This window comes from Archocentrus centrarchus, chromosome 3, assembly GCF_007364275.1.
Source record: "Archocentrus centrarchus isolate MPI-CPG fArcCen1 chromosome 3, fArcCen1, whole genome shotgun sequence".
In the NCBI taxonomy this organism is placed as follows: domain Eukaryota; kingdom Metazoa; phylum Chordata; class Actinopteri; order Cichliformes; family Cichlidae; genus Archocentrus; species Archocentrus centrarchus.
Genome location: NC_044348.1, coordinates 33264901 through 33290128, shown reverse-complemented (window position 1 = coordinate 33290128; position 25228 = coordinate 33264901). Strand labels below are relative to the sequence as shown.

The window sequence follows — 25228 nt, the reverse complement described above, 5'->3', positions numbered from 1 at the left end:
ATAAGTTGCACGTTTTCCTGCAACTATTGTTAATAAACATTCCTTAAGCACGTCAGTGTGTTATCCCTGTGAGTCTACAAAGACAAAAACAAGACAAGCTCCTGGGATTTTATGTTTAATAGGAAGCCCAAAATTGTCCTTTGAGCTCCCTTTTCCTCCGCTTCTCCCTCAGTTTTACGCCGGTCGCTGTTTTGCCCTGAAAAATCAAGCGTGAACAGGCCCGGCGGTAGATTGCAAATTGCGGTGAAATAATATTATAATGCGGCGATCTAGCCAATGAAAAAAAACTCAGTCTGGTATCGGTGCTGGGGTGGAGTGCATGGAGTGTGTGGGGTGCACGCCGGCTTGCTAATTGCAAAGACAGAACGGTTCCGATGGCAAACCAGTGAAATTCTCAGCCCAGCGCAAGACGACCTCAGCACGGCGCAGCCCCGGGCGATCAACCGCTGGCTAGAAACCTGATGAATATATACATTGTAAAAAAAAGTTTTGTGGATTTGAATTACTGTATTTTCCGGACTATAAGTCGCACTTTTTTTTTCATAGTTTGGCCGGGGGTGCGACCTATACTCCGGAGTGACTTATATGTAAAATTATTAACACATTAACCAAAATACTCAGACACTTGACATCTCCGTGAACCGGAGCTTTAAGGCAGTCTTGCGTAACCTGTGGGCGCAGTGGATGATGGATGGAGAGCACAGCTTCACGGCAACCGCAAGAATGCGCCACCCAACTTTCCTGGAAGTTATTGGATGGATCAACAAAGCATGGGCTTCAGTGACAACCGGAACCATCCTGTCGGGATTCAGAAAGGCCGGAATAATTGGAACTGACGAGGAGTCTGACGAAAGCGACACAGAAGAGGAAGCGGCGCTTCGTCTACCTATGGAGTTGTTTAGAAGTGACACCGAGGATGAAGAATTCAATGGATTGACGGTTTGGTAAACTTGTTAGCATGTTCTTTATGCTATGGTTATCTGAATAACTGTTAATGTTACATTAACACACCAGACACGTACTCGTTGTGCGTCATGTAGCTGAATGTGTTACGTTAGCATAACATAGTAACCGTGTTTGGCCTGTTCTTTAATGCATTATTATTTTAAATTGCCTTTCAAGATGAAATGTCTGTTCTTGGTCTCAGATTTTATCAAATAAATTTTCCCCCAAAAATGCGACTTATAGTCAAGTGCAACTTTTTTTTTTTTTTTTTCTTTATTATGCATTTTTTGGCTGGTGCGACTTATACTCCGGAGCGACTTATAGTCCGAAAAATACAGTACTCGGAGTTAATACAACATTATTATTAACATATTATACAACATTATACACATTATACTAACCATGCTAAATGTACACAGACTTGTGGTTTTAATACTACCAGTCACTGCAAATTCTAGTCATATAATCATTGTTATGTCCAAAAATGTATGTGAGTCTCTGGTGCCTTTATGTTTAAACACAGGGACAGTGAACCACAGATGGTGGTTATTTATGTAAACACAACTACAGCTGTTGCAAATACCACATTTAAGGTGCTTAAGCTGGCAAAACAGTTCAAATACAACTTTTAATGCTTGTGGACTTGCAGAAATGCTGCCCACACACACTCAAAACTTTTTAACAAATGCAAAGCACAAAACAAATGTATGCATAGAATATGCATATGTGCAAGTACACACGTACACACACACGTACACACACACACACACACACACACACACACACACAAATTTGCACAGCCCATTTATGCAAGTTTTCGTGTTACGATGTGTGTTTGGAGCCACACCGGGTGGTGTGTTGATGAGCTTGGTTAATCAGCCAATCAGGCCTCTTAGACAGAACCCAGCCGTGATTGGCTGATTAGATGCGATGGCGTTGTGTCAGCGAGAGAGGCACAGAAGAGCAGAGAGACGCACAGAGAGATGTTCATCTTGTAAACACTTAACATTCTCGCTGCGGGGGCTCTTCCTCTGTTCACTCATCTTTTTTTCCACCACTGACAGACTCTTCTCCATTATTTTTTTTCTTGCTTCAGACTTTTACTAAATCCCATCCAACTTGAAAGGTCACTGCACTTTGTTTTGTTAGTCTGATCCTCACCACTCTCAGACAGCATCTTCAAGGCGTAAAGTGACAATTTAAAGTCGAAAGAGCCATTGAGCAATTCCTAAATTTCACCGTGCTTTCTACCTGGACAGTGCACTACAGGTGGATCTGCTCTCAGGTCTGTCCTGAGAGGGTTTAGCAGTGCGTCAAGGGGAATACGGGTAGACTGAGCATAAAATTCTGCTTTGTAAACAGTAATGCAATTGCAACATGATTCTTTTGAAACGATCCTCTTCAAAGTATTGTACTTCTCTGCTCTCCCCTCGCTAACTCACTTTCTTTGCTATAAAGGATTCTACACATTCTCCGGGGAGAAGAGCTCCAACCAGCAATAGAAACATAAGTGCTGCCACCATCACTCACTTTAACATAGTTTTGTTGTTACAGGGACTTAAAACTGGGCTTCTAAAGGTCTTTATATTAAAGATATAAAGAGGACTACAAAAAATAGAGCACAGACTAAAAAAAAAAGGACAGAACAGAGTGGAGCCTATGTGAAATTTCTTTGTGTAGCATTAGCTGTTTTGACCACATTCACACCATTTAATTTTCTTCTGAATTAATGTGTTTCAAAGCATATTTTTATTTTAGCGATGCCCATAAGTCCGAGCTGCTTTATCTAAGGATAACATGCCGACAGTAAAGCATGAGTACAAATTTATATATCAGTTCAAAAAGCTCCTTTGCATTCAATTCTTTTCCTAAAACATAGAAGTTAAATGATTAAAAAAAACAGAGGAAAGCCTTGTCAGCTTTCTACATAGCACAAACTCTGGACAGCCAGCAGGGACCACAAGGGATTAGACTGAACCAGTCGAGTCTACTGTTAAAACACAAAATCTGTGCATAAGCTTTTTGCAGGTGCTCCTTCTCACATTCAGTATGAAAAACTTGCAGAAAGTATTTTCTACCTCCTCATTAACACCACTGGTTGGGCTTGAAAGTTCGAAGAAAGAGAAATGGGAAGAAAAAAAAAAAAATGGGGGCAGGCAGTTAAGTTTAAATGTGGGTAATATAAGTACAAGGACCTAAAAAGACAAAGAAAGCATGGATCAAATAAGGACGATATCACTGGTTCTGCTGCTTCAATTTAATCTTTTTAATTTTAGAAAATGCCCACCGTGAATCTGACAGTGGTGTATGATTGCAATGGTAAATCAGTGTGACATCAGTTTAGTGATACAAAGGAATCACTGGAGCAGCCAGCTTCACAGAGTCTTTCAGTGCCTTTCAGGAAAAAGCATTTGCTACTGATCACCAATGACATTTTTTTTTTTTTTGCACAATTTCAATTTACTGAAAGCGTGCTCGTGCTCAGCACCAAACACAAGTCACCCCTGTCTGAAGCGGAGATTTAACAGATGGCTGAACTTTTCTACATGTAAAGCAATGCTAGACAATCACGGGACAGATGTTAACAGCAAAGGTGAACGTGGCACAAAACAGTGCAAATTTGACAGCGAGGTCACAGACACTGTGGTTGTTCCAGTATCACGTCAAGCCCCCAGTAATCCTATCAGACCTGTATGTTTTAGTGCTGACCAGCACATCCATCAAAGCCAGAGAATCCCATCAATCCACAGCTCAACAGGAAAAGACAAGCAGGAGAGCTGCTGCGTAGCTGTAAACCATCAGTAATGCCTCAGACATAAGCACTGTAAAGCCTTTTGCTTAATTTTCAGACTATATAAACACAGTGATTAGTATAAATTCCTGCATGTTGAATTTAAATTGTACTGAGCTCTACGTTGGTGTGACCTGGACTATTTTATTGCTGAATCCTCGGGCAGAACTCCTTTTGATCACTGTATAAACTAACAAGATAATCTGTAAACACAATCTTTTTAATCTGATAGATTTGAGAAGACATAATCTTACTCAGCTCTCTTTGTTCTCAAATATCCAATACCACTTTCTGTACAAAAGCACTCTGCCTGTCCTTCCTTTGTTCTCTCAATTATAGTTGACTTATCTTTTGTGCTTCAAACTTTTGCTGTGTTTTGGTATGTATTTTATACTGAAAGTACGTAACTTTTATTTTTTTACACTTTGCTGTTTATAAGGCAGTCACCTCATATTTTATACTGTGGATGAAAATAAACAATTAAAAAAAGCAAAAGAAAATAATCATGCATCTGAGCCTGGAAATGTCAACCGCCATATTACTCGATCTCTTAGCTTGTTTTACTTGCTGTGTCACATTTAACAAGCTACAGTCACCAAATCCTAACTTCAACAACACTACCCATCGAGCTCCTTGCAGTATGAGCACATGCACTCACTTATAGCATAAGCTAATGGAGCTGTCATCCGCCACCACTTGGGAAAGATGCATAATTGAGGTACATAAATGTGTTTGTGTGTAGGAGGGTGGGACTGCGTAACAACAACAGGGATTCGGCGCTCTAACTGGTATGTCATGTTGTCGGATAATTAAAGACATGCTAACTGTGATAGCTGAAGCGATGGCTGTACAAGGCATCAAAAACACAGGGCCGAGGTACACAAAGAAAAACAAAGAGAAACTGATATTGAATGCTAAGGCCATCCTGTGCTTGATATGCTTCTGAAAAACAGGTTCAATAAATTAACTCCTGCAGAGCAAAAGCAGGCTAGTCCTTTAATTGCAAGAGATGCTTTCTATCTACAATAACTCACAGTTTCTTCTGTTCCTCGGCTCTCTCTTTCATGCCTCTTTTGTTAACTTGTTTCTACTCTAGAAATGGCACTGCAAAAAGGATGCGCGTCATACCCATATGAGCGGGTACACGATGAACAGCCTGCATAAACACATGCATGCCCGCCCCCACACCGCATGGCTGATTTCAGCACATTATTTAAATATCTGAGTGTGCATCTGTGAATTTCTTTGTCATCAATTTGTGATCCAGCTAATCATCTACAATCAGCTGGTCCTTTCACAGTAACAGAATAATTGCAAGTGTCTCTTGCTAACAACATGGTTTTTAAAGCAAAACAGCTCAAGTATCTCAGAACAAGCAGAACAAACATGGTAAACTGTGGCACACAAGACCATGTTGCACAATGTTGGGGCTGCACGGGTACTGCAAGTCTCTGAGCTGTTATTTTGGGGACGAATAACAGCGTGTAGCACAAAGGTTGGATTGGCTCATGTGGTTCTTATTAGGACTTAGATGATTTGAACCGCTGAGGACAGATGTTTACCGTTTGTTGGACGCATGCTGGCACCAAAACATGCAATGTGCCTCATGTGGATTACAATATCTGCAATCATATGAGAATTACTAGCTGTCTTTTTTTTTTTCTTTAGGATACTTTGAAACAAAGTATCTACATTCAGGATCTGCAGCTTCCAGTGCAAATTACATCATGATTTTGTGTATTAGGGTAACATTTAGTGCTACCATGTGACTAACTCAACTGGCTGTGACTCAGGAGATATAGCAGGTGTACAAACTGTAAGGTCAGTGGATCGAGCCCACACGCCCCCAACTTGCATGTCAACGTGTCCTCAGGCAAGATAGTGAACTCCCTGATGTGATGCGTCTATTGGTGTATGAGTGTGTGCATGATAGTTAGAAAGCACTTACAGGTATACAAGAAAATGCTGCACGAATGCGTGTGAATGGCTGATGGTGAGTTTGTAGCAAAAAGCATTACTTTCAATATTCAGCACAAGTAGAAAAGCACTTAATAAGTACCAGTCTCTCCATTTAGACTCAGTGTGAAGCAAACCACCTAAAACAGTGGCTGTTATGATTTGCTTCAATCAAAAGAGATGAAGAAAAACAGAACAAACAGTTTTTTTTCACCTAGAACATCAGGAAAACCCTAAACTGGCACCCAGTTAATGAATCTTTTACATCCTATAACTTGCTGATTTTTTTGTAAGTTGGGCCACAGCCAATACTAAACACAAAATTGTAAAGAATTTGGAAAATCTGTCTGTTTATTCTCAGGTTTATTTTTTAAACAGCTATTTGATGTCAGCAGCAATTCCAATCAGAGGTGAGTGCAGCATAAAATCACCTTTGTGTACTCGTTTAATTCCAACAATAGTAGCTGCATGGTAAAATGCAGAAGATGCATGTTAGGGTCAATTTTTGTCAGTATATTCTGTTACTGTAAATTGTTCCCAGGGCAGAGTCTTATTCCAGAGAGATCAACGCTTCCATGGCTTAGAGAAGGTGTACATTTCAGGCTCTGTTTGGACTCACCACTGTAACCTGCTTTTACTCATTTATAGGACACCTCCTGCTCTAAATTCAAACTAGGCTTCATCTTTCATGTAGATTCTGCAAAAGCATTCTAATGTGCCATGATTTCTGAATACAAGAGTCTATAAGCCTTTTTCTCTTGTTAGCACTGAGTGCTTCTTACTTAATAAAGCTTGACAATGAAAATGAAAACATCAGCGCTGAATATTTTAGACATTCCTTGTAACTGCATTTCAGTGGATTGTTTCAGTGGCTTTACATGATGCAGCAGACAGACAGCATGAAAGATGAAACTGCAAGAGTTAACTCGTGTTATTTCAACAAGTCATCTGCAGACTGGAGTCAATTCTGTCTGCAGTCAGGAAGAAAATTAAAATTTCTGTGGTTTTTTTTTTTTAACACTAGGTTTGCTGCAAGTGCATAATTCAGATTAAGATCTCCAAACTGGCAAGAAATAGATCGTCCTAGTATAAGAAGACACTTCCTAATTAATACAAGTGAGACAAACTTAGTTTGTGTTACTTTATTGTAGAGCATTAATTTGAGGGGGTGGGGCTGAAGAGAAGAGAAGAGAAGAGAAGAGAAGAGAAGAGAAGAGAAGAGAAGAGAAGAGAAGAGAAGAGAAGAGAAGAGAAGAGAAGAGAAGAGAAGAGAAGAGAAGAGAAGAGAAGAGAAGAGAAGAGAAGAGAAGAAGCCCTTGAGTTATTCATAGCCTCTCCATCAGATTTGTTAAGGGGATTGGAAGCAATTTAAAGGCCTCCACTGACTGTTTGACTCGAGCAGCATTATGTCTCTCTATTCCATTATGTTGAGCTGCAGTGTGGGGATAAAGACCAGGCTTCCTATTAGCCTCTGTATAAACAGATAGGGTGATGCTAGGTGTGTGCTAAGCCTCTCGCCAAGAAGGAGAACTCTGACATTGAGGAGAATAGAAAGCTGCAGGCAGGGGTCTAAACTATCTACTGCTTTGTCTTACTGTCACCTTCCCTGTATCTTTTCCTCAGCCCCACCCCTATCTGGTGTACTACAGAGCGGCATCATTGCTGTGGATGGAAAGGTGTTATGACTCCCAAGAACTGAAACATTTGCTGGTTTGTACAAATGGAGAACATCAAAAGGCAAAATTTGCGACCTTAGGGGCAACCCAGTGGTACAAGATTGAAGCAAACATATAGGCTAAAATGCCTAGCACAGCAGTCCTGCAACACTCAGTCAGCATGTCCTTTACTGTCATTCCCTGCACTCTCCCCCAATAATTCATGTTCCCCAGGACACATCAGCAAAAATGTCAAAAAAATTTTCTCCTGACCCAAATGTGAAGAAAAAGTACAAACACCACCAAAATTTAAAGGAGACGAGTGGAACCTGCCAACAAGACTGTCCTGGAGACCAATCAGGCCTTTTTTACAGCCAACATTTTGCCACATTACAGGTGAAGAGTGTCATTTTTATCACTACAAGTTTGATGCAGACTAAACTAATTCCAAGGTGCTGGTACTGAACGCTGTCTTACAGTTATGACTTACTGGGATATTTTATGAAACTAAATCAGTGTTCACAACATTTGTTTCTGCGCTGTGCTTTCACTGAGATCACAGTTCCCTTTCCACACAATAAAAGCAGATCTGTAGGCGCTGACCTGACCTCAAAAATCTCCAGACAAATTTATAAAAAGGACCTTGGGTGCCACAGCAGTGCAGTGGTTAGCGCTATCGCCTTACAGTGCAAAGAGGCTCTGGTTTCTTCCCACATTCCATGAAGAAAATTAAATCCAAAAACATGCATGTTGGGTAAATTTTTGAAATTAAATTGGCCATAGGAGTGAATATAAATAAAGTGTTTGAGGTGAACTGAATGTAGCTGTGTGAATGTAGCTGTGAGAGGTGAGTAAGACTAGAAAAGTGCACTACAATACAAGCACCAGCCGACCTCCATTTAATGCTGCAAAAACAAATGGGCTAAAAACAGCAAAACGACATGAACAGAGTCTAAATGTAAAGTTGGAGCTAATTACCCTGTTAACACCAGTCGTGTTACACTCGTGTCTGCCACTACATTAACATGCAAATACACATACACACATTACACTGGAATAACCTCAACACACTATCCTTTCTATGTGTCCTTTGCTTTCAGCACTGTGGAAACCACACACTTCACCAATGTATACTAAAATGAACACTCATTTGATGCTGACTGCCTCTGCTTGCAAGCTCCCAATTAGCAGCTTGTTAAAAGCACTGGTGGACTTTTATGGTGCTGTCAGGGCTTTTTTAGGGCTGTGCACAGATTTACAATGAAAGTTAAGACACTCTACTGAGTTATATAACATCACAATACATATGCTAAAAATACTGTACTCTCAATCCACTATACAGTAGGTATACAGCCTATGTTTAATGACCAGCAGACCAGGCTGCCTTCTTCAATTCATCCAAAGTCCAGTTCTCACACTATTGCAGGTGCCATCAACAGTGGAGAGGGGTCAGGATGGATGCTCCATGTGGACCGGTTTCTTACGCTGCCTGCTGCAGTGCATTGTGTGTTTCATCGAATGTTTGCAGCAACTGGTGCTTTGGTAGGACCAACTTCAAAAACTGACTGCTCACTTCCTACATAATAGCCCAAATATACAGGTCGCAAATGTCAGTGGATTTAATTTATTCAAGCTTTATTGAACCAGGAAGTGAGACACTTCAGATTAAGAATGTCTTAAGAGTGTTCTGAGCTGCCAAATCTGCATTATCTAGCTAGTTTTTAAATGGCCAGAGCACCTGGAGAAAGAACGCGCAATCACAGGGAAAACATATAAACTCCAGAAAGAAGGGTTTAAACCCAGGACTCTTTTGCTGTGAAGCACCAGTGTTAGCCACTGAGCCACCACGCTGCCTGTGTTGTAATAATCGGTATTGCAGATCTACAAAACTAACAAAGAACTTCTGTTACCGTCTATTCAATTTGAGCAAGCCAGACATTTACTACTTACACAAAATTGACTAATTACAATATAAAAATAAATGAATACATATAAAAACCTTTCACACTTGAACATCCAGATTCTGTATAAACTCTCTTTAGTCTACAAGGGTAATCTGAGGCCAGCAACAGCAATATAACACCCCCCCCCCCCCCCCCCCCCGCTTGTACCTGTAAAAAGGCTTGCAGCAGCAGTAGCTGCGGTTTATCCAGGCTGCAGTGCAGAGTGGATCTGACAGCCAGCAACACGAATGCTGCATTAGTGGCTGATGTGCTGAGTGTTTTTCTGCACGTGCGTGCTGTCATGCTGTCAACATGTATTATATGCGCACGCGCACACACACACACACACACACACGTGTATATAATAAATGTATAATATATATGAGAAATAGAGGCAAAGAAAAGAGACAGTGCTTGAAAGTGATAGAGAGAGAGATAGCCAATCCTCCCTTTCCGTCTTGTCCCTACTGCCTCGAGCAGGTTATTTGTTAGCTAGTTACTCAGCAAACAAGCTGTGACTCTCATCCCCCCATTAGCTGTCAAACAAAAAGGCAGAAGCACAGACACACATGTGGAGATACAGTTTTGTGGTCTAACCCATCAGGGCTGCTGTGGAGATGGGCTCAAGGAAGGCCGTCATGCCGACTGATCACATTGTTCTGTTTATGAAGGGTAGAGGACAAACGTCCACTTTATGTGTCTTTAAACTGGTGTGTGCGCGCATGTGCCTGTGTGTGCATGACTGAGAGTGACAGAAATGAAGCAAAATGAGGATAAAGAGAGGGATAAAAGGCACGAAGTGTATGCATGTGCACTTTTGTGTTTGTGTATTTGTCTATAGCTCTGCTATAAGCCATTCTGCAGCCCATCAGTCAGGCCCTCTGTGTTTGTCTGCATCGATCTGCTCCTTCTGTCTTTAACCCTTGGACTGATCCACAGCTCAGCCGGACAGAGAGAGGGCCTTTGGCATTCCGAAGGAAATGTCACAGCTGTCACGACTGAAACAGATACTTTACCTCCAACAAACACAGGGTTGCCTCACTCACTTACTGCAAGGAGGGAGCAGAGATGCATGGAGACAAGCTTAGTCTGAAAATATGTTGACATTTAAGTCCAATCAGTTAATAACTGGTGCCTGTTTTGATGCCAGACGGAGGAAATTATACTAACTAATGCAAACTGGCACCACATTCACAAACTTCTGTTCTCCCAAACTTTTTATACTTTTCATAACAGGCTGTGTGAAAGATTTGCCTCAACACTAATGCTGATATCCACAGGTCTTGCAACAAACACTTTTTTTTCCATAAATGCATGCACAGCAATTACAATCAGGAGATGGTAATTTATTTTCTGAGAAATTTATCAGACTTCAAGAAAAGGCCGTCCTTCAGCAGCCTTTAAATACTTTTAATTGTGCACAACTTATTACAATGAATTCCAAGCTTGTGTGGAAGGTTGATAATTTAATTTTCTAACAAATCACATGTTTAAATAGAATACCGATTAAATGGTTATATCAAAATCTTAAGAGGAATAAAAATATAAACGCTCAAAACTGTTCCAAGAAGTCTTACCATCAATTAATGCTTCAATGTTAAATATGATCAGTTTATCTTTATTAACAGACTGCGTACCAAAGTCTTTTAAGGTGGCTGTAATTAAACCGCTACCATCAAACATTAGTGAGAATTTTCCAGTTCACTTAAAAAAAATAGCAGAAAGTGTCAAAATTGGCCAGTGTAAAGACAAATAACAGATAACAGATATACAGAATATGAATGTGTGTGTGTGTGTGTGTGTGTGTGTGTGTGTGTGCGCGCAGTGAGCTGTGGCATATGGACATGAGCTCATCACGCATCCACTATGATTGTACATTACAGTGTGTCTGTGTGCATAATGCAGTTTTGAAAAACAAACGTACACCGCAGACATCTGACATCTATTTGATTATGTGAGGCTGAGATCAAAAAGGTCAACCTAAAGCTGTGGATGCCTGAGAGCAAACACCTGCTCACCTTTAGCTCTTCATAATTATAGCACACTGACGTGTCTGCTGAAGACTTCTGGCTCTGAAGAATATCAAGGAATAAATAAATAAACCGTACAGGGGACCGATCCATGCAAACCTAAAAATAATCAGTAAAATATTTAAAGATGATTCTGAAATTAAACCAACCAAACACAATAAACTTAAAAGGGTGTAGTTTCACTCCAGTGTGACATTGATTTTGACAAGATCATTGATTTATTTATTTTAATGTCCTTTCACATTATTGACTAAGCTATTTACTCTCTTACAATGTCAGTGTCCCTTTAAGAGGTGTGGGGCAGTGGGGACTGTATAGGTTTGGTGGCAGATACTCTCTGGCCACCTCCGCTGATATGTGGCCCTGTCTCTCTGCTGGCAAGAAACCAACGGACTGTGAAACGAGCTTTTCCAAACTTGCCCAAAGCCCACGCAGACGATTTACTACAGTGTTGAAAGATAGAGCAGACGCAAACCTTTTAAAAAAAATACATTTGCACTGCTACTATATCACCTACACTTCACTTGTTAATGCAGTGAAAAATGGCAGTAAATTTCTCCTCTCCATTAAAATGTCTGAAACAGAAAGACTTGCTTCAAAGATGCTTTTCTGTATCAGTTTTTTCCCCAGTGGCTGAAATCATGGTTCACTTGGTAACTTAGTCAAAACACTTTCAATAAAGAATGAATGTGTCTATCATTCGCATGAATCAGCGTTGATTCGTATGAATGCACATACTCAATACCACAGCCATACATACAAATTGCTTATACACAGCAGTTAGCTCCTATATGAGTATATATATGCACAAACTCTCAAACAGCCTTGTACAGGAACATCAATAAACTGTGTCTCAACACTCTGATGCTAGTTCTGATAGTCACAGTGTACATCCACCACCCTCCCTCACATAACTACCACACACACACACACACACACACACACACACACACACACACACACACACAGATAAAATGCAAAATCCAGGCCAGGAACAAAGTATAAAGCTCTGCTGAATAAATCCGTCTCTAAGCCAATATGTAGGCCTACTCCACACTCTGTGACTTCCACCCCGATCCATCAAAATGGCTCATTCACAAACATGGCAAAACACACAAGCGCAGAATAGAGCAATGCTATTCCCAGAAGAAATAATCTCCTAAAACCATTACAGGGAACAACGTAGGTGCAGTAGCTATGGGGAAGATTATGGCCAAACCTTCTCATACACACAGACTTTCAATCCTATTTTGCTCACAACACTTTTCTATGCTGAGAGAGAGTGTGTCTGTGTGTGTTTGTGTGTGCGCGCGCGTGTGTGTGCGTGTGTGTGTGTGTGTGTGTCTGTGTGTGTTTGTGTGTGTGTGTGTGTGTGTGTATACAGAAACTGGTCACAGAACTACTGTAACAAGCTAAGGAAAGCTCATTACACAGACTAGAACAAAATCTGTGTGTGTGATTGTGTGTGTGTGCCTATTTCAGGTTAAGTAATAAAATTAGTAGAGGGTACATGTGTTTGTTAAACACAAATGCACAAAAAAAAAATATGCAAACCTAAAGTGTCACAAACAAGGCTAACAGGACTTGTCAAACCCAACCACATTTGTGCATTTGGTAACAACATGAAAAAATTAATAAATAAAAAATTTATATATATATATATATATATATATATATATATATATATATATATATATATATATATATATATATAGGGTGGAGCTAACAATGTGCTGCGGAAATCTCATCTGCTTCTCCAGGTCCACTGACAACTGAAAGTCCTGGGATGCTGCCAGAGTTCCTGCTGCCCCCTTCCTATGTCCTACCCTCGGCTGCTCTCCTGCCTTAACAAATGCAGCTGACCGTGACGTATTGCACACCTGGCTGCAGCTACTGATCCCCTTGCTGACGATTTCTGCAATGTGTTTCAGCACCTGGTTATGGCACCAGGTATATCCGCCCTGACCAAATGCTGTTGGGCAGGAGCTCAGCTCAGCTCCAGTGACCCTCCACCTTGCCCCAAGTAAAAAAGTTTGCCAGACTAGGAAGGACATCACACAATGCCTGAACCAGGAAGGTAATGCAGTGTGACTCAGCTTGCCAGAGGTCCGACCGAGTGACTTTCCAGTCCATGGTTTACTCCCACCGTATCCAAGCCCCTTGTTTCCTTAAGCTAGTGGTTCTACTCTACACACTCCTAAATCAGCCTCTGCTTCTCCTTCCCCTTGCCTTACTTGCACTGTGGTGCTGGAACCAGTTCCAAGCCTGCTCTACCATGCGGCACCACACCCACTAGATCTTTATGGCGCAATAGGGACTCTGCATCCAGGACCGCAGCCTGGGCACTCCACTTCCTCCCAGTCCTCACACCACTGGTGTGCCCGGGCCACCTTAGGATCTCTCGAGTCCCTGTACATCAGCACCTCCCTTGCCCATGTATCCTTGAACTCCTCTTCCAAGGACCTCAGGGGCAACAGGAGCTATGGGGTGTTACCATAGTGGGCGATGTTATTGAGACTTCTGGGAAATCCCAACCATCTCCGGAGATGGGTACTAACTTTCCTCTCCAAAGTCTCCACAGTGGATATAGGGACCTCATATACAAGAAGCAGCCAGAGCATCCTTGACAAGACACCATGCTGTTATATCCAAGCTTTAAACTTGCCTGGTAGCCCTGATTTGTCTATGGATCTTAGCCATACATTTAAAGAAGCATACTCAAAGTGTTATGCAGGGAACTTCAGTCATGTGTTAACTGGTCAGCAGTGTGTTTCACTAAGGGTGGAGCTAAGTCAACTGACAGTTCTTCTGACTGAAGATCTGAGTCAGTCTTTCTGTACCCAAAGGGTTAGCAGGTTTTAGTATCGCAGGTAATCTGTCATATTACAGAAAACACCATTTCAAACTAATGATAGCAGTGAAAGTTAAAACAACAATTTCTGTTGGACTATTGAATGTATGCATATGCAGTTTTATGCAATTGGTGGTGCTGGAGGAAACGTCAAAGGATCACCAAATTTATGAAGATTCATCCTCTGGCTATAATGAAAATCTGCACCAAATGTCATGGCTATTCATCCAATAACGGCTGACACATTTCTCCAAAAGACAAAAATGTCATCCTGCTAGTAGTGACTTCTAAAGGTTAAAAAAATGGATCTCAGAGGTCAGTAAGATTCATTTTTAGATAATAAGTCTCTCTAATATTTTACTTTTCTTCTAAAGTCCTTGCAATCTTTCTCCCTGGACACAAGGACAGAATGACACTACCATCAACACAGCCTTCTATCATCTCAAAATAATTGTGTATTAAATGTATGAACATGCATGCAACTGGTTGACACATGTAACAATTTAAATTGGCTCATTAACATGAATTTATTGTTCGTGTTCTATGTGTGTGTTTTTTTTTAAAATACATTTATTTTAATGTTTTAGATGTGACTAGGCTATATCCTCAGGCTACGGCCACAGACATGAGAGAAAATGCTCTACAACACTTCAGTTTCAATTAGAGATAGATAGTAAATAAACAGCGCTTAGCCAATTCACACAATCAGATTTCTATACAGTAGAAGAGTGAGATGTGAATGCAACCGAGGTGTTAATGAAGACCTGAGCTACATGTGGCTGTGGGTGCTCTTTCTTTTGTATTCTGTCCAGCTTTTTCCTTTACACCAAAAAAAGTTATTTAATCATTTGATCAGTGGCTGAACGTCTGCTGTTGGGCAAACGTAACTATTATTATCAGTTTATCAAACTAGCTCAATTATGACAGACATGGTACTTCCACAAATCAGACCTGCCAACAAGTAATGTTTGCAGTGTTTATATTTGGGGCAGCACATCAGTACAGTCAAGGATAAATGAATACCAGTGACATGTATTTAAAGTATTTAAAGTCCCTTCCCACTCAAAAATGTGCTTAGAGCACTGAAGGTTTGACCTTTACTGTACAGAAAAATGAAGATGAGATTCATCCATAAATTTTCTTCCACTTTCTTTTAATTCAGGGTCATTGTTGGGCTTCAGCCTGTCGTAGCTGTCACAGGGAGAAAGGCAGGGTTTACCCTGGACAGATCGCCACTGCCTAACTGTTGCTGAGCTGGAGAGCTCCTTCAGTGACAGACTGCTGCATCCTAAATGCACAAAGGAGCGTTACCGCAGATCCTTCCTCCCAGCAGCTGTAAGACTTTATAACCATCACTGCTCCCAACAAAAACCACAATAGCCTACACAATGTAGGATAATATATAATAATAATAATAATAATATACTGTAAATAGTCCGGCACATCATGCACATTGTATATAGTGTTATTATTAGTAGTAGTATTAAGGTTAATATTGTTTGTTGATTTTATATATATTCTTTTCTTAATAGTGTGAATTATTATATCTTTATTTATATTTATAATAACTGCGGCTGCTGTTACACCCAAATTTCCCCTCTGTGGGACAATAAAGGCTGTTTCTTCTTCTTCTTCTTCTTCTTCTTCTTCTAACACTGAGAAACAGACCACCATTCACACCAATTAACCTTACATGAATGTCTTTGGACTGTGGGAGGAAGCTGGAGTACCCAGAGAGAACCCACAAAGACACGGGCAGAGCACAAACCTCCACAGAAGGACCCCAGTCAGCTGATGGATTTGGACCCAGGACCCTCTTGTTGTGAGGCAACAGTGCTAATCATTGGACCACTGTGCCACCCATCAAAATAAGAAATACTTTTTATCCCGTATTTAGGAAATGTTTAAGGTGCCTTTTACACTTTCACTTCTTAAATATACCTTCTCTGAGATTTGATCAAAAATAACAGAAATATGCTGGAAAATAAATAAAATCACTTTTCTCATTAGACAAAAACAATAAAATGTTGCATTGGTTTGGTTGTTGTCGCCTGAAATTCCTGTAATATCCTTCGTCAGTTAGTGAATGTCTCTCTCTCCTTTCCTCTGGGCAAGTGTCCTGATTCCAAAGTGGCTATTAAAAATGCCTCACCAAATGTAAACTTAATCCCTGTATAATCAATTCTTCTTCTTGGCTACCCTTGTTAGGTGGCAAATCTGTTCTGTCCCCCCACCACCACATTATTAGTCACACAATCAACAAGCCACTTCAACACAGAGGTAGTTTAATTGGATGCTGCACGGAGCATTACCATGTCCGTTGCCTAGCAATGGATCCTTATGCTGGTATTGCTGTCTTTGTGCATGTTTTTCCCCTAAAATGGCATCTATAATTACTCTGCAATTACTACCTTTCTCTCAAACAAGTTCTTATCGTGCTCATGATAGCTTCCTTCCTAGCGGTGCTCTTTTTGAAATGACATGAAGTGATGTGGCCCCTGGAGGTTACTGTGATCCTCTACCACAGACGGATCTTATGAGGGTGAATACTCCTACAGTACATCATTCAAAAGATAAGGACATCTCTTGTGGTCATTTTCGCTTTGATGATTACAGAAGCTTTGATGGCCACTGAAGCACCTGCTCACATCAGCTGTCTGTTCTATAAAGCCGGACCCCTCGGCTGTCCCACGAAAGCAGTTTTCCTGTTAATTAGATGTCACTGTGGTGACAGGTAACCAGAAGAAAACAGCTACACCTACAATGTCAGCACAATGCCTAATGATATATTTTATTTTGCGGTTCAAAAACAGATAGAAATATATCGTACTTTTGTTTTGTGGCATCACCCCTTCCAGGTGCTAACAAATATCAGCCTGAGGACCATCATTTTGACAATTTGGTTTAAAAGCGATTTGTTCAGTATGTCTATATCATATGTCTTTTTTTTTTTTAAATGCATGTCAATTTTTACTTTTATTACATAAAGTTCACACAATAAACTCTGGAGTGGAAAAAAAAAAAAAAACACTTCATTAAAGGGGCCTCAACTCCCCCTGTTTGTGTGACAAAACAGATAAAATAACTGGGAAACAAATGAGCATGACACTGTTATGAATGTGCTGCTGTTAGACATACAGGCTGGCAGAGGATGATAGTAACAAAAGAGATGATGAGCCATTTGCAGGATGTCACCGCCAGGTTGGCTGGCTGAAGTGCCCAATAAGTGAACTAAATGAGGCCTTGACACTGGCCAGGTAACAATTCCCTACTTTTTTTTCCCCTTGCTGGCAGTGCTGATGTAGGGAGGTTACCCAATACACTGCTATGGGGCTATTTACAGGGATGACACTGGACTTAGATTGGGGTCATGACACAGCCCTGCAACAGCCTCCATCCTCCTTGAATCACACTAACAAAACACCTCACTGTAAAATGAGACTGGACCCTCCTTACCATGAAGACCTCACCCAAATTGAAAAGGCATTAAGTTTACCACTTAAGGACTGCCAATTAATTACTAGCTACTGTTACTAGTGGTGCAATACATTTCTTTCTCCTGTGACTAATGGCTGATTAGTATATAAATAAACTGGGCGGCCAGCTTATTAGGCTTTCTTGGCTAGATCCAGCGTTCAATAAAGTAATATAACAGCTGCACAGTGACTGTAACCTTTAAGAACTCTTGTTCAAAATGCAGTTCTCAGTTCTCTGCCTGACATGTTTAAACAGATATGCTTCTATTAGTTCAGTTCTCTCCAGGTGACCTAAAGGTGCATGCTTTACTTGAGCTATATGGACTTAACTGGAACCTGGAGTCTATTTTTAGGATATAAAAGATATATTACGTATTACAGTAAAAAATATATTTTCAATATTAACAATAGTTATTAAGTTAAAAACAATTTTAAGCATGCTGATATTCTGAGATTATCTTTAACAATTCTTCAAAGACTTTTTGGTAACCACAAAATAAAAAAAATAGGGAAAGTACATACTACATAATTTCTTTCTATTTATATAATCTATAATCATTAAGCCAGATATAATGCATACTAACAAGGTATTCACATCATATTATGCTCATGTGTGTTCAGGAATATTACTAGATAATGCACCTATACTACATAATCTGCTGATCCATCCATACATTATGTATAGCATCACTATAAGGCAACTGTGTACAAAACACAATGCAACCATGCTGTTTACATTTAAGCAATATTGCTGAGCAGTAGGTATGGCTTTAATATTGATCACAGTCTGTTTTATTTATGGCCATGAGTCATTCCTAACCAACATCACAGACAATGCTCAGCCAATCAGAAGTTGGGATCATAGGTTAATCAATAAGGCTGCATAATCATAAGGCCTAGAACAGATGTTACTATAAACAGACCGGCTCTATACCTGGAAATTTGGGATTCCCCAGTTTCTTACCATCTAGCTCCTGGCAGCTGCTCAGTGACCTCGGTCAGCTGCTAGATCCCCACTTTCTGGAGTCTACAGACCGTGTCTGTGGACACGGACCGACAACACAGTAACAACCCACCAATCAAAAGGGGAGCCCGCTCCTTTACAGTTTTTTTTTTTTTTAAAACACGTCCTTGTTTTATATGAAAACTACAACACTGCTGTTGCTACTGTTCTCACATGCTGCTTAACTATGACTTAAGTATTGAGTCAGACAGACAGACAGCCAGATTGAATTATGGTAAACGTGATGGATGGATAGATGTTCATAATATGAACATAAAAGCATCAATCTCACTCGAAAAACAAATTGACTTTTGACGGGCTAACAGAATCCAGATTGTCTTCAAAACTCATTCTCTCCCTGCTTAAGCCGCACTGTTATGCTCCAGCCGGTACCGCTTAGAGGAGCAGGTGGTCACAGCAGACAGCGAGCTGAGCCGTTCTCAAGACTCACCCACCGCCTTGCTCAGCCCCCCCTTCCTCTGCCCTTTATCTTTCCAGGCATCCTTTTATTTCAAACCATCCATCCTTTCCAGCTCAGCATTATCGCTCCATCACTTCCTGCCTACTTTTCTCTTCCTCCATCTGCATGCTCCCACAGACAGCAGCAGCCAAAGAGCCTGACATCCACCAGATGTACAGCAGTTTTTTTTTTTAACCACAGGTCCTCCTCCGTCAGCTCTGTTTCCCTTCAGCACATTCACCACTGCAAAGTGAATGCAGTTCACTTGAAAAAGTCACAAGGTTTTACTATAATGATCACTGCCCTTATGTTTTTGTGTGATTACACACATGTACTGCGAGATACGATTTCCTGCAGCCGAGAACCTGAAAGGACAGCTGACACGTCGGCCATCACTCTGACTGACAGGCTGCAGCTCACTTGATAAAGAAACACATTCTAATTTGTATTAAAAACAACCACCAAGAAACTATATTTTTTTTCAATTTGCAAACAAAAAGACAAAATTTATTGACTTTCTCCTAATCCCTAAACAGATTAAATATGAATTAAAATCTTCTCTGGTTAAACTGTGACAGCCTTGGGAATAAAACCTCACAGCTCAAAAAAGATACCTGCAGTGAGTATGACATGACTAAATCCTTTCTGATTACCTTAAACACAAGGATTAGCTTCCACAGGAAAAACTAAAATCCTCCCATAAGTATAAGTGACAGCGCTACACTTAGTGGGCAGAAGGACAGGAGTGAGACGCTGTAGAACAAGAATGAGGTGATTTCTCCATTCACTGGTGAAGAAAATGGCTGTTCCCTTCTCTCCTAGTCAAGTTGAACTTGTGGCATTAAATATGTTTTGGTCTCTTTTCAGGTTCCTGAAGTTCTTTCTTTAAAAAAAAAAAAAAAAATCTGCACATAGAGATTTTTGTTGGAAGAGTTGAGGTCAGCATTAGCGTGGAAAAAAAAAAAAGTATAAAAACACAACATTCATTTCACGTTCACTAAATTTATGAAGGATACTATATGGATTTTATGTCTCAGAGTACCATAAGGTTATGTTTTCAGCTGTATGGAGATAGTGATTACTACAGTTTACAGTAGGCTGGACTGACTGACTGTCTGAATATCAGTGATATATCTCAAAATGATTTCAACCAAAATTTATGAAATATTCCGTATGGGTCCAACAACACATCACTTCATCTTACAGTACATAAACTGAATAAAATATATGCAGACCATATATGCCTTTATTTGTTCATGTGGATCTCATTTTTAAATAAAATATAAAATCTTATTTTTCAGTCTTTAAAAGACAATTAAATAACTTTCTGTTCTAATAGTAATTTGTGACTGAGTATGATAACATTGGTTGCTATCTACTGCAGCGTGGTGTGGGGTGGGGGAGGTATGCATTCTACCAAGTGCCCTTCTAGTGTTAGTTATGTGTTAGCTAAGGTACTCACAAACATAATAACACTACCCATGTACTGTGAATTATCTACATTCCACTGTAACACAAGTAGTATGCTTTCCAAATACTTGACCCTGAAGTATCCTAAAACCAACATCTGGATATTTGACTTGCATAGACAAAATGCTTTTTGCACCATAAATCACAATGGAGGTCACATGTCATCGGGCCCGTAATGGTTTCACATCTGCTGGTATCAGAACACCACATGTTCTCTGCCTGCTCTTCAGCTGGACCGCCTTATCTTCTGATCCAAGAGAGAATCAAATGGGACTGGTTTCACTTTCTCTAGCACATAAAGCCACTGACCAGCCACCGTGTCCTGACAGGCACAGCTGGCTGCATGAGAGCTGCACTGGTCTGGCTGCCTTGTTTCTATCTACCTCTTTCTGCACTCAAAAGTTATTACATATCCATTTAAGACAGGTCATTAAAGCAAAAAAAAGGAAGCAAACAATCAAAAAACAAAAGCACTTCTTCTCCATGATGTGCATTATATGAAAATTGGTAATTTACCTAATCTGTGTGCCTTCATTACACGTCAGTGCAGTAGTATCAGAGCCACTTGTCCAATACGCAGTCTGTGCTAGTTTCTCTGACAACTTCTCTTCAGTTGAATGTAACCTTTTCACAAGGTTTTGTGGCAGTTTTCAATTATACTTTTTTTTTATTAGTTTTCTGGGAAAAAGGTTTTACAGAGCATATATTCACAGTGTCAAAGTGTTACGTTCAGTACTTAAAAAAGTAACATGGAAATTTCTGTGCAACATATTAACATAGAACTGTTATAACTCTATTTCCCGGGGAAGAAGCCCAATGTTAATGGAATGAGGAAAGAAAGAGAAAATAATTTATGAAAGAAAGAAAAAAAAAAAATAATAAAAAATACCTAAATAAATTTTAAAAAGTATGTAAATAAGTGAAATACACAATTAAGAAGCAAACTTATTTAAAACTATTTGAGTTTATTTATTGTCGGAGAGTAGACTGTCAGGAGGCCATGTCAAGCTTGATTTCTAAAAATGAAATCGGGTCTTCTAGATTTTGCGTAGTCGACCCAGCTTTGCCAACTGAAATTGAATTGCTCGCTCTTATGGTTGAGGGAAGCTGTTATTTTTTCCATTTTATATATGTTAAATGTTATATCCATCCAGTCATCTAGCGTTGGCTTATCCTGTGATAACCGCTTTCTGGTGATGCTCTTTTTACTTGCTGTTAATAAGATGGTCATTAGATATTTTTCCCTTTTTGAGACTTCTTGAGGTATGTTGCAAAAATACATGAGCTTGCTCTCTAAAGGAATGTGCTGTCTGAAAATATCCTGTAGGGCATTGTTTATTTCTTTCCAGTAGTCTTTAATAATTGGACAATTCCAAAAAATATGATAGTGATTAGCGTTTCGGTTTCCACATTTCCTCCAACACGTAGGAGGGTTTCTATCATAATGGCATTTCTGTACGGGTGTAATAAAGAATCTTATGAGGTTTTTCCATCCAAATTCTTGCCTTGTGGCAGTTTTCAAAACATGCAAAGCTGAAAGATTTGATAACACTGACACTGAAACATTATACAGCTGTTTCTCATAGACACTGGTTAAACATCACAGGCTTACCAGCAGTGAAGTCCTTGTTGAGGTCAATGAAAGCGTTAGAATGAGGCTTGCGCATGGTACCAGTTGAATTCAGTGCCTTCCTGCACACTTGAATCCTGAAGGAAACCAAAACCATAAGACAACAACAGACTTAAAAAAAAAAAAAAAAGAAACGAAAAAAGAAATAAACACAGGAAAATGTTAGTTTGGAAATTATTACATTACCTTTGGGTAAGAGAGCAGACTTCAGTCGAGGAAGATTCGGCAATCCCAAAAATATCTGGAATCATGTCCCCATTAAAACTGTGGAAAGATATATATTTTTAGTGAAATGAGAACACTTCATTATGCCATAGACTGATTTTGGTAGTTAGATTCTTTACAAAATAAAAGGCAAACTAATGCAAGAAATCTATTTTTTTAGTTTCAGTTGATACTCTCACAGATCCACCTAACTGCTGATTTTTGAGGCTTTGTCAATGTTGAAGGAAGCAAAACATAACGTACAAAACAAATGACTTTAAATCCAAAGCAGTTTATTATAACCATCAGTCACACTGATACTCACTCCATGACAAGAGGCTGATCAGTAAAGGTCCGGTTCAACTTGACCCACCCACCAATATCTGCACAAAACAAACAGAGTAAACAGGCCCTGAGTAATGATAGCCTGACAGAAACAAGGCACACAAATCACTGATTTATATAGATTATAAAGATTATTTTTATAAAGCTTTTTTTGCCAATAAATCAACAAAAAAAGACAATATACACATTAAAACGGTCACAGGGTGATGAGCGTCTATGTTTATTCTTTTAACCAAAAGATGGTGAAATACTAAAATTAGCAAGACTCTGTCACCATATATATACTGTGTATATATACACACAGTGTGTGTATATATATATATATATATATACACACAGTGTGTGTATATATATATATATATATATACACACAGTGTGTGTATATATATATATATATATATATATATATATATATATATATATATTTATATATATATATATATATATATATATATATATATATACACCCTTCTATCCTAGATGAAAGAGGAAAATATTTTGTTCTGGACTAAATGATGATGGGCCATAAAAGGAAATGTACAGCTTTGCTAATAAAATCAAAAATATATTTTAAATTACAGCTTCCCACTGAGTCATGATATTGTGGCAGTGACTCTCCCAAGGGTCCTAAAGGTGAAATAAATAATAGTCTGTAGTTTCTCCACTGCAAAATGCTGCAATGTCAACTCTAAAACAGCAAATGAAAAGTTATGGGGGGACACTGTACACTCTAATACTGTAAGGAAACTATACTATATGGTAAATGGTAAACGGACTAGTTGGACTAGTTCTTATATAGCGCTTTTGTACTCTGAGCACTCAAAGCGCTTATACAACCCATTTACTCATTCACAAGCACTTCCATGAGTAACTAGGCTAAGTGCTTTTATTGTCTAACATTCACACACACATTCATTCTCCAACACTACCGTCGGAGAGCAACTTGGGGTTCAGTAAAGCAAGGATACTTTGGCATGCAACCCGGAGCAGCCAGGAATCGAACCGCCAACCTTCTGATCAATAGGTGACCTGCTCTACCTCCTGAGATACAGCCACCCCATAAAGTGTCTTGATACAGCTGTTGTTGTAAAGTGGCGCTACATAATTAAAATTGAATTAAATGGTGGATTCTCTCCAGGGACTGGCTTCCTAATACAGTCCAAAGATGGGGTTTGGTGAATTGGTGATTCTAAATTGTGAATGCGAGCATGAATGGTTGTCTGCCTCTATGTGTTAGCCCTGCAACAGACCAGTGACCTGCCCAGGGTGTACCCTGACTCTCGCCCTGTGACAGCTGGGACAGACTCAAGAGCCTGCTCCCATGACCCTGAATGGATAATTGGAAGGAAATACATGATGGATGGATGGAAGTGCCAACAGACTAAAAGAGTATGTAAGACAATACACCGTTCAAATCAAATTTATAAAAGAATCACTGTTAGCGCTGTACCTAATGTCTGGTTGTTTCCCCAAAAGATGAAAACTACAGTGTTCTGGTTGTCTGGACCTGTAAGGAGGACATCCATCTGAGAGTCTCCATCATAGTCTCCAGGAACCACACTGGTGATGCCGGTGCCCCTGAAACAGGAAGAAACCCATACAGAGCCACGAGAGTCAGTGCAAGGTAAGTACAGGAAGGACACAGTAAACATAACCCTGACGCGTGAGCATGCTCAGTGCAGACAAGGACTGTTGCGTTATAAGGTTAAATGTAGTGAAATAAAACAAAGACATGTATATCACACACATACTTTCCCAAAATGTCTTTGACGTGAACTTTGGGCTTGAAGTAAGGTGGTTTGGAGTCAGCCAATAATATGACCAATTCAGACTCTGAAACAATAAGAAAACAACATGAAGCCATCTGCAAAATTTAAAGTTTATTTAGTTTCAACAGAAAGGCGTAACACATTTTCACCTGTCATAGCAGAGAAAACACAGAAGAAGAAGAAGAAGAAACAGCCTTTATTGTCCCACAGAGGGGAAATTTGGGTGTAACAGCAGCCGCAGTTATTATAAATATAAATAAAGATATAATAATTCACACTATTAAGAAAAGAATATATATAAAATCAACAAACAATATTAACCTTAATACTACTAATAATAATAACACTATATACAATGTGCATGATGTGCCGGACTATTTACAGTATATTATATATTATCCTACATTGTGTAGGCTATTGTGGTTTTTGTTGGGAGCAGTGATGGTTATAAAGTCTTACAGCTGCTGGGAGGAAGGATCTGCGGTAACGCTCCTTTGTGCATTTAGGATGCAGCAGTCTGTCACTGAAGGAGCTCTCCAGCTCAGCAACAGTTTCATGCATGGGATGGGAGACCTTGTCCATCAGTGATGTTATTTTGGTCAGAGTCCTTCTGTCTCCCACCACCTGCACTGAGTCGAGAGGACATCCTAGGACAGAGCTGGCTTTCCTGATGAGCTTGTCTATCCTCTTCCTCTCAGCT

General features: G+C 39.8%; 1 protein-coding gene across 1 annotated transcript in view; it reads right to left on the bottom strand.

Moving 5' to 3' along the window:
- Positions 1–25228, bottom strand: part of itfg1 (integrin alpha FG-GAP repeat containing 1) — a 158421-nt gene that overhangs the window by 130689 nt on the left and 2504 nt on the right. The window contains exons 2-6 of the mRNA XM_030726183.1: positions 24511–24592; positions 24210–24337; positions 22740–22797; positions 22397–22474; positions 22193–22287 (exon numbers count right to left, since the gene is read on the bottom strand). Of these exons, the coding sequence (XP_030582043.1) occupies positions 22193–22287; positions 22397–22474; positions 22740–22797; positions 24210–24337; positions 24511–24592 (441 nt within the window). The remainder of the gene's footprint in view (positions 1–22192; positions 22288–22396; positions 22475–22739; positions 22798–24209; positions 24338–24510; positions 24593–25228) is intronic.